We start from the raw sequence: 10,185 nt of genomic DNA, 5'->3' as shown, positions 1-10,185 counted from the left end.
TGACTAGGTACCTCCTGACCACTTCTCTGGGCCATTTTGTGTGTTTTGCCATTGGAAATGAAACAGCAATTCACACTCAAGCCAACTACGTGTTCTGCAACATTACTTCTCTTCCCAAGTTTTGTATTTTCTTCAAAGGTCTGTTCAGCAAACTAGTTAGGGAGTTAACATGGGGGCACTAGAGGGTGCGTAGTGATTAAGAGCACAAGCCCTGGGCACCAGACTGAGTGACTTAATTTCTTTGCCTGCAAAATGAGGATGGTAAGAACATCCACCTAATTGAGCTTTTATGAGACTTCAATGAGTTACCACATGTAAGGCGCTTAAAACAGTTCACAGTGCATAGTAAGAGGCCAGTAAATGTTGGCTTCCCTCATTGCTGCTACTGGGCAGGGGCAGGGTTAGAGAGCATAAAGAGACAACTAGAAAGGCGGACCTGAAGGGAAGGAACGCAGCAGCTAGCTGAACAAGGAAGGCAGCTGTGGCAGGTGGGCCTCCTCCCTCGCTGGCACTGCCTACTGAATGTTGCTTAAGCCGGCTTGGGGCGGGATGGGGGTGGGGCAGGATGGGGGCGGGGTGGGTGGGGATGGGGTGAGGTGGGGGTTACGAAATTCAAGACTGACCGAGAGCAAAAGAACATGCCTTGTCCTTTCCGGCCACCAGGTGGCAACAGCACATGGGTCTGCGGCTGGTTTTGTCTCCCAAGCTACACACACGTGCCATCTGCTGGCCACACCTAAGTGCTTGCCTGGGCATGCCGACCTTCCAGCGCTTCTGCCAGAGCCGGGAGTCACCAACAGGCCCTGCTCGCCAGACACCCGTGCAGGACACAGCTGGGGAACACACCTCAGGTTTTCTGGCCTCTGCCAGATTTCTCCAGAGCCAAATACTCAAGTGTGTTTCCACATCCCCTCCCCCAACTCAATTCTTGGAATCCCAGAGGCTGTAGGAGTTGCTGACAGAGGCTCAGGGAGAAGGGTGAACATCTAGGCAGCTGTCACTGTGATACAGGTGAAATGTGTTACATGAACTTTAAGATCGGCCATAAAAAGGAGAAGACAGCAGTGGAAGGCCTCTGTCTGGGGAAGGGCATTTCAGTGCCTATGTAGGGTGCTTGTGGGCATATGTATGTGGGGGGCAGGGGACACCAGCTGACACTCCACTCCCTCTGCCCAGTTGCCTATTGCCTTCCTTAAGTCACAGCCTAGCCTTCTAAGAGGGAAGTTCTCTCAAAACTCACAGGGAATTGAATTGGTTCTGGTTGCAAGAGTCAAAGGCTGTGAGTCAAAGGCTTAGCGAAATCTGTTCAATGAGTCTCATTCATTCAACAACCCCCCACCATCTTGCACTCAAATTTATTTTTTCAATAAATAAACGAAATTCTCTGCCACATACAAATGACAACACTAGGCACTGCAGAGATTTCTAAAACCTAGTGCCAACCCTCACGTCTAGGAGGGGACATAAGAGAACACCAACAATATCTAATGATATACGTGACGAGGTGTTCCAGTATCTTCTACTGAAGCAGTCAGTGAAAGTGAATACCAGGGGACCCATCAAAGGGTCCCCTCATCTCAGTACCTCAGGCTAGATGATGAGGCATTCTCAGAAGGCTCCATTCTCCGGATGTGCAAGTGGCTTAGTAGGTTGAGTGTCCAAACTTGATTTTGGCTCAGGTCATGATCTCACAGTCTGTGGATTCGAGCTCCGCATTGGGCTCTTCCCTGACAGAGTGGAGCCTGCTTGGGACTCTCTCTCCCTCTCTCTCTCTGACCCTCCCTCGCTCCCACTCTCTCTCGCTCTCTTTCAAAATAAACTTAAAAAAAAAAAAAAAAAGGCCTCATTCTCTTGCCAGGAAAGGACACCCAAACTTAGCAAGCTTAGGCTATAAATAATTGACCAAGACCCTTGATAACCTCACATAGTGTGAATCAAGCTATATTTTACTTGATCTGGACCTTCCAGTAACACACAAATCCTGTGAAAATGCAGCTTGTTCCCATCTAACGCCAACAAAGGGAGGGCGGATAGTCACAGCTGGATGAGCTGCAATCACAAGAGCCTTCGGCCTATTGAGGCCCCAGCCTGGGAGGCTCCTCCTGGCTCCCTCATTGGAATAACACAGGAGTTTACTACGTATTTGTTTGAAATTGGAGCATTTACTTTCACACATACAGAGATTATAAAAATACATTCATTTTATTTTAGAAAAACGCAGATCGATGTAAGCTTATCATAAACTGACCTCTTGAGAGTCACAGAATTCACAGGAAATAAGTTCTAGAGACCAGGTGCCTGCCTCTGCCTCTCCAAACAGGCCTGCATCCAGTAGAGGATGTGATTCAGGACTGTTCCTCAGAGAGCATGGAGGTTAGCTACAGAGGCCATTCACATGTAAATGCCCAGTGAGCCAAAGCCTGGGAAGAAGATCAAACTGGGACTGAACACAAGAGTGGGGGGTGGAAGAGGACAAACCACTCTCCTGCATTTCTCATTTTCTGCTTGTTAATTTCACTGTTGGGAGGTGACCTCTTTTTCCTAATCCTCTTTCAACCCACAGAGTTTGATTCCCCTCCAGCTCAACCCTAATCCACCCCATCTCCCATCTCTTCACTCCTGGGGCACCAGTCCTGGTGGCATCTTTTCCTCCTGCTCCTGGGCCAGAATCTTCTGGAGTCAGGGCCTGCCTTCCATGAGAGGGCTTGGAGGGTCGAGTAGAGGTGAGTCCAGGCAGTGACTGTAGTGGTTTGCTCCTGAATTTTTGCTTGCTGACCTGATCTCTTTACCTAAAGAGTCAGAAGGAAGAACTGCTTTAAACTGTCCCTCTTCTGGGCTATCTGGGTGGCTCAGTTGCTTGAGCATCTGACTCTTGATTTCAGCTCAGGTCATGATCCCAGGGTGGTGGGATCGAGCCCCGAGTCAGGTTGTGTGCTAAGCATGGAGCCTACTTAAGATTCTTTCTCTCTCTCCCTCTGCCCCTCTCCCCTGCTCTCTCTAAATGAATAAACAAACAAACAAACTTTCCCTCTTCTTCAAGCCTATTTGTCACCGAGCTGAGTTGAAGTTCCTCAGGGAAGGAAGAAATGGGACTCCCTGACCCTCTAGTCTCCCCTCCTCATTCCCATCTTGCCACATAGGATTCAGGGCTGGTGTGCCTAACAGTTTGGAAGCCTCAGTGACAGGGGAGAGAGAGCATCTCGACCAGTCTTACCTGGTGGGTCCTGGGACCGCCACTTTCCTGGGGGGCTGCAGGTTGCTGCGAGTGGCAGCAGTGATGGGAAGATTTGGCCGCTGGGAAACAGGAACTTGATGGGGGTTAACAAAAGAAATAAGTGAGCAGAAAGTTCAAGTGACCCTCCCCGAGTGAGTCTGGGATTAGTGCCTTTCCTCCCACCCAAGGTTACAAAACATAAAGTATTTGAAAACCACAGTTCACACTCTTTGCCCGGGCCCACATCTCTCCTTAGCTCAGTCTCCCCATCTTCAAATTGGGCTGTAATGAAGATGGAGAAAGGGGTCACTGTTCCCAGCTCTGTGAGGGTGCATTCAACCTGGTCAAGGGTAGGCATTCTTCCTCCTGATTTCCAGCCATTACGTCCACTCTTCCTCACCTCTGTGCCCTACAGCACTTGGTCGTGGAAGTCCTTTCCGAGGTGGCAGAGAAGCTGGAGGCAGGGCACCTTTGCCGGGTGGTACACTCCGGCTGGTGAGTGGCATTCGGCTGGCAGGCCTGGGGATGGCAGAGGGAACAGGCAGTCGACTGGAAGGCTTAGCAGCTGCTCCCTGCGGCCGAGAGAGGCGCTGAGAGTTGCCGGTAGGAGGCTGTGGGGCCAAGACTGGTCTGACAGGGGTAGGCGGGCCTGGTGGAGAGGAGTAGAGGAATTTTGGGGTCAGCTCCATACCCTCCCTCCTCCCATTCACCCACAGTTTTGCTGCCCAAGTCTCCTCACTTGCTGTTGCTCTCCCACTGGGCCCAGCTTTGCCCCGGACTGGAGGAGTAGATCGGGCGAGAGGAGAAGATGCTGGGCTTTTGGATGTAGGCAACAGATTGCAAGTGGGTGACTCCTGAAATACAAGAGAGAAAAAATAGGACTAGAATGGAAAAAGAATCTGTTCTGCTGGCTGTTTGAGGAATAGAGGTGGAGAGCTGCCTAGATCCCAGGAAGCAAGGGCAGACGTTCGCTGCCGACATCGTCATCCTCATCAATACCATTTATCGTGAGCTTATTATAGACCGTGTAGAGTTATGCACAGACACTGTGCTAAGTGCTTTGCTTATGGTATTTTGCTCAATTCCAACAGTCCTGAGGTAGAATTTTACTATCCCCACTTTACCAACGAGGAAACCACTCTATGGCTGTACCGAGTCACGCACTGGGTCTGAGGGCACACGTCCAACCCAGGCCCTCCAAACTCACCCTTTTCACACTGGAGGGCCTCTTCCCAGATGCTGCCCGGAGAACCCTGACTGACCCCTTCTTATCGCCGCTCCGGAGTCGGGGTGTCAGGCCGCTTGGGGAGGGGGTGCTCCGAGTCAAAGAACTCACAGTGGGCAGCAGGTCTCGGACAGGACTGTCCTTCAGCACAAAGGTCTCCCGCCGGGGGCTGGGCTTCACCCTGCGAGGCCCCAGGCCCTCGCCCGTGCTCTCCTGCTCCTGCAGGGCACACTGCTCCAGCTGAACTGCCAGCCGGTTGGCCTCGTGGAGAATCTCCTCCAGCTTCTCTGGACTAAGGGGACCCAAGCTGAGCCTCAGCCCCTGGGGGGCTGGGGCCACTGCATTTGGATTACTTCGATTGGAGAGTCCTCTTCGGAGCGGTTTCTCTGGAGTCACCGACACTGCTATGTCTTCCTCCTCACGACTGAGACAGAAAACAAACCAGGCGCCATGCCCACACAGAAGAGAGCAGGAGACTGCAAAGGAGACTGGGCAACTCCTCCACAACAGAGCCAGGGACACAACCCCAAACCCGGAAGCCCATGCTGGCTGTGAGGGTGGTCTCTAGGTGATGAGATGCCCCGTTCTATGAGGCCTCATAGGCCTTTAGCACTTACCGACACTGGAAATTATGCCAGGATGCGGACGGAGCAAATCCACTTACCCTTCTTCTTAACATCCTGAAATCTCATTCCAGCTTATCCCTTTTCCCCTCCCCCAAAAGTGTCACAGGGGCCCAGGTCAACTAGTCACCCAGCAGCCCCAGGGCACCCAACCCCAATTACCAACCCAGACCCCAGAGGACAATACTTCAGCACTAAGGGGACAGAGGCAGACAGGCACTGTTGGAGGAAAGCAAGTAGGTTAAAGAGGCTGGTACCTGTCAGATGGTGACAGCCCTCCAAAGTCCAAGGTCTCATCCGCTATGAACTTTACATCTGTAGGGGAGGAAGGAAGGAATGCCAGCCTCGGGTCCCTAACGCCGTTCTCAATCGCAGCGCCTTACTCCTCCCTCCTTACTTTCCTTACCTTCCTCTAAATCTTCCATGTTCCAGCCAGCAGGTGCACGAGTCAGATTAGACCTGAGCTGGAGACAGAATACACCTTTCTTCAGGTCTCCATCCTGCCCAAGGCCCCCAGCTAAACGCAGGGTGCAAGCCAGGGGATGAGGATCATGCTGGAGATAAAGCAAGGGTCCCAGGGGTAGCACCTGCCCCTGTAACTAGCCCTGTGAACTCCGGGGAAGGTGCCGAGAAAGCACCATCCCCCTCCTCAGGTTGCCCTGCAGCCCCCCTACAACCTGGGCTCTTCTCACCGGGGGCGGTCTGCGCGCCCCATCTTCTTCCTCGCCACCATCCTCCGGTTCTCTCTTTCCCCAAACCACCTTTCCACTCACACGGCACCACACTCACACGGCACCACACCCACACCACACCTCCAGCCCACCCTCTGTTTTTACTTTCCGCCCCGCCTCACCTCTCGCAGAAAGCACTTGCCTCCCACCACTTAGTCCCGGGAATCAGCCCTGAGGGGGTGGGGCTCCTTTCGAATCTCTCAGGCCCCACCCACTCTCACCACATGTGCTCCGTGATTGGTGGTTCCCAACATCCCTGCCCTCAGGGGCGGGGCGGCATCGACCAGCCGGCCGGAAGTCTGCCGGTGGGGGCTGTGTGGAGAGCGGTTCTAAAACAGACTTCATCCGGTGGGCTATGGCGGGGAGGCCGCCTGCGCGCGCGTGTGTCCGGGAGACTTTCCTTGGAGGAGGTGGGGCCTCGTGGCGGCGTGCGAGGGACCTGACCAATGACTGTACGTTTCTCACCCTGCCAGCTGGGCGGAGCCGGGCTCCCCGCTGGACCTCCGAGCGCCAGTCACCCTAGACGGAACGCTCCTCTTGAGGAAATTTGTTTTCAGGGGCTTACTCCGTTTGCGAGCACCGCGTTTGCCATGTTTCCTCATTTGTGATTTTTCCAAGTTATGGAAGCACCTAGACATTTATATTTTAGGTATATTGAGGTTCTCTAAGAAGTACAGCCTCCATTATCTTTTTTTTTAATATATACAAGTTAGCATATAGTGTAATAATGGTTTCAGGAGTACAATTTATCGATTCATCACGTACATATAACACCCAGGGCTCATCCTAACAAGTGCCCTCCTCAATGCCCTTCACCCATTTAGCCCATCCTCCCCTCAACCCAACACCCCTCCAGCAACCCTCAGTTTGTTCTCCGTATTTAAGAGTCTCTTGGTTTGCCTCCCTCTGTTTTTATCTTATTTTTCCTTCCTTTACCATATGTTCATCTGTTTTGTTTTTTAAATTCCACATTTGAGTGAAAGCATACATTTGCCTTTCTCTGAATAATTTTGCTTAGCACGATACATTCTTGTTCCATCCACGTTGTTGCTAAAATGGCAAGATTTCATTCTTTTTGATCGCGGAGTAATATTCCATTGTGTATATATACACCATATCTTCTTTATCCAGTCACTAGTTTGGTACATTGAGGTTCTCTAAGAAGTACATCTTCCATCATTATTTTAAGAGAACATTCAGAACCGGAGGTGAACAGGGTTTTTGGACACGGAGATTTGGGTCCAATTCAGCCGTGACTCCTCTGTCACAAGGCAGGCAGGCTTGAGTGTATTTGACCTCTCGCTTATCTGCAGAGCAAGAACCCTGACCGTCAGTCATGGTTTCATGGCTAGAACTACCAGAGTCAAGTTTATACCTTGTGCCTTAGGGGCTTTTGAGGGGTGTTTGTAACTTGCTACCTCTAAACTAAAAGCTGTGTTTGTGAAGTGCTTAAGCCTACTTATTAGAGATCTTTTTGTTGTTTCCAAGTGTTGCCTGTGAATAGGCTGGGGCCACCAGTTAACAGGGCTTCTTAGAAATGTTCTAAAAATTTAAAACAATGGCTGGAGAACTTTAGTCTCCAGAGTTTATGACCATTCTTTTGGTTAATATTTAGAGGCTTTTTTGGGGGGGGGTTACTTTCTAGTTTTTAGCTGTGAAGCTGAGGTGATGAGGTTTGCAGGCACGAGATGTTACTGTAAGAAATGCCACAGGAAGCAAAGGAGACTTGGGGTTCAGTGGGGGTGCTAAGGCAAAGGGCGGGGGGGGGGTGGCCCAGAACTTGCAGGCTTGTGTGAAGAAGAACTGGGAGAAGAGGATTGCCTGGTTTTCTGTAGGCTTGTTGGTGAGGGTGGAATTTTGGTTGTTTGTAGGATTCAGGTTCTGTGGAGGTGGGAAGACCAGAGCCAGTAGTTTCCCTCTCTCCAGGCAAGTGGTGGCAAAGTGAAGAATGAAGGGAAAGAAGCTGCTCATTAACTGCATTCCTGCTGGGCCGAGGAGCAGCCTGACTGGGGAAACCCCGCCCTTGCTTCTTCCCAACCTCAGGTGAGTGGGGATGCAGTTGTAGCAAATTGGAAGTTAGTTCCTCCTGTGGAAACTCATCTCCAATTTCCTGTCACCCAGTTATGATTTTGAAAGCTGTTGCAGTACCAGAAAAAAAGCAATTGAACTACTTTCTCCTCCATCAGAATAACAACAAAACCAGAGAATACAGATTTCAGGCACAAGAATTCTTTACTCAGCCTAAGGCCACTAATCTGGGAATTATTTGTCCCCCTCAGCCCAACCCCTAAAATGACATCTATGAACAGATGTTCAAGATTTTGGATAAATAGTGAATAGACGAATTAATGAAGAGATTACACCCCCTCCCTGGCACGTGGTAGACCTTACTTCAGAAGGAACTCCCTAGTGTTGAGGGCATAAATGACAAAATTAAGGATTCCAGTACAGTTCTTCTTGAATGTGGGAAGATTAACTATGACTGGAAGTCTTGTTCAGCGTGAAGATTTTATTCCTTCACCGTGAAGGTTCAGCGTATAGGAACCTTGAGTACTTTGATAGCAGAGGCATTGGGGCGGTGAGCTGAGGCCAGAGGTCTAACTGATCCTTAGGGCATCGTAGCTGGGTGTATTCCACTCCTTCCTGACCCCGGCCCTGCTTCAGCTGAAGGGAGGCCTCCTGGCCATTGTGTCCCTGACTAGCTGGCTCTGGACTCTGGTCCCCCTCTCTCCCCAACCTGGCAGTTGCAGCAAGGGGTCCCGCAAGGGCATTTGACCATACAAATAATTTGTGTGGCTAGTTTCTCAGTTTTCCCAAGATGCTACATAACTAGTGACATTCTGGATGCGTGGAAAAAGTTAATTATGACATATAATGGATGCCTTGGGGGGCATTGGGGCATTCTCATAGTGCTCCAGTTGAGAAAGGCTGGAATAGACATTTGCCTCAGCTGAAAATAGACCTTTGGTGTGAACAGAAAAGCCTGTCTCAGTTTTCTCAGCCGAAACACACCCTCCTCCTCTTCAAAACCTTGCCTAAGATTTACTGCCTCCTAGCGGTCTTTTCTTTCTTACAACCCATGATCCCACCCCCCAGACCTGCTACAGTTGAGCGTCGCTTGGGTGAAAGAGATGAGAGGAAAGAGAGAAAGCTTGAAGTCAGGCAGACCTGGTTCCAATCCTAGCTCTGCTAACTTACCAGCTTCGTGACTTGGAGCAGCTTATGAACTTCAACTTCCCCATTTGGAAAATAGAGATTAAAAGTGATAAAGCCTGACGTTCAGTGTCTGATGTCGAGAAGACTATTTCAGTTACGTGCTACTGTGTAACAAACCACCTTAGTATTTCAGGCTCGAAACCCCAGATCTCATGATTTTACAGTTTGATTTTACAGACAGTCGTGCTAGGAGGACCTGTCTCTACTCCATGACCTCTCTATACTCCAGTCCCAGTGGATTGGACTTGACTAGCGCTGAAAGGTCTCAGGCAGCCACACGTATCTAGGGCTATGGTGCTGGCTGTCAGCTGGGATGCTGGGTTGTCCTGTATGTGGCCTCTCATAATTTGGAAATCTGTCCTGAGATTCAACTACTAGACCTCTTAAGGTCTAGGCCCAGACTGGCACAGCATCACCTCCACTACATTCTTTTGGTTAAAGCAGGTCACATGGTCAGCCCAGATGTGAGGGGAGGGGAACAGACCCCAACTCTTTGGGAAGAGCACGATGCCCTTGCTAGCCAAGATGGGGGGAACTGTTGCTGTCTTTTGCAGATGCCATTACAGAATGGCTTTAATATCTTACTTGTTATGAGAATGAAAGCAAACATGTAAGCAAGAGCACCTCACCTTTATTCTTTCCCCAAGGCTTAGTGAGACTCTGCTCCAATTTCTTCAGTGTCTCCCAGCCCTCAAGTCTTAGTGCTTGGTCTTTAATTAGCTATGTATGTATATGTGTGTTCTGCTGTCTGTGTCTCTGTGATGGATGTGCATCCTCTTTTCCAACTTATACTGGAAAGATCAGAGAGGAAGAGACCAAGTCATGTTCAGCACCTCTTTCAGCACCAGGCACAGGATAGAGTTGAACTTAGCTCTGTCATAGACTCTAAACAAAAGGACAATGTTAGAAACCTCTGTGGAAGAGAATGTGGATATAAGAAGAAAGAGGAGGGGGCACCTGGGTGGCTCAGTCAGTTAAGTGTCTAACTCTTGATTTCAGCTCAGGTCACGATCTCACGATTGGTGGTAGCGAGCCCCGTGCCGGGTTCTCTGCTGACAGTGCGGAGCCTGCTTGAGATTCTCTCTCTTTCTCTCTCTCTGCCCCTCCCCTATCTGCACATACACACTCTCTCTCAATAAACAGACAAACAATTTTAAAAAACGGATTCCAACTTTC

At 50.2% G+C, this 10,185-nt stretch overlaps 1 protein-coding gene across 3 annotated transcripts; it reads right to left on the bottom strand.

Annotated features, from left to right (window-relative positions):
* Positions 1–2,181: 2,181 nt before the first annotated feature.
* On the bottom strand, positions 2,182–6,138 carry PSRC1 (proline and serine rich coiled-coil 1). 3 transcript variants are annotated; one of them, XM_047085272.1, is made up of 8 exons: positions 6,015–6,137; positions 5,469–5,526; positions 5,320–5,377; positions 4,422–4,863; positions 3,925–4,068; positions 3,615–3,733; positions 3,215–3,308; positions 2,182–2,789 (listed from the first exon to the last, which is right to left on the bottom strand). In XM_047085272.1, the coding sequence occupies exons 1-8, from the start codon at positions 6,045–6,047 to the stop codon at positions 2,589–2,591; spliced, it is 1,149 nt and encodes a 382-aa protein (XP_046941228.1). In that variant the 5' UTR covers positions 6,048–6,137; the 3' UTR covers positions 2,182–2,588. The 3 variants fall into 3 exon arrangements, with proteins under 3 accessions (XP_046941228.1, XP_046941226.1, XP_046941227.1); XM_047085270.1 differs by having other exon boundaries at positions 2,702–2,789; positions 3,615–3,863; positions 3,954–4,068; positions 6,015–6,136; XM_047085271.1 differs by lacking the exon at positions 2,182–2,789 and having other exon boundaries at positions 3,211–3,308; positions 3,615–3,863; positions 3,954–4,068; positions 6,015–6,138.
* Between the last annotated feature and the right edge of the window lie 4,047 nt (positions 6,139–10,185).

Source organism: Lynx rufus, unplaced genomic scaffold, assembly GCF_022079265.1.
Source record: "Lynx rufus isolate CCGP_SWC_20201006 ecotype Redwood Valley unplaced genomic scaffold, mLynRuf1.p SCAF_2, whole genome shotgun sequence".
In the NCBI taxonomy this organism is placed as follows: Eukaryota; Metazoa; Chordata; class Mammalia; order Carnivora; family Felidae; genus Lynx; species Lynx rufus.
This window is presented reverse-complemented; position numbering and strand designations above follow the sequence as displayed.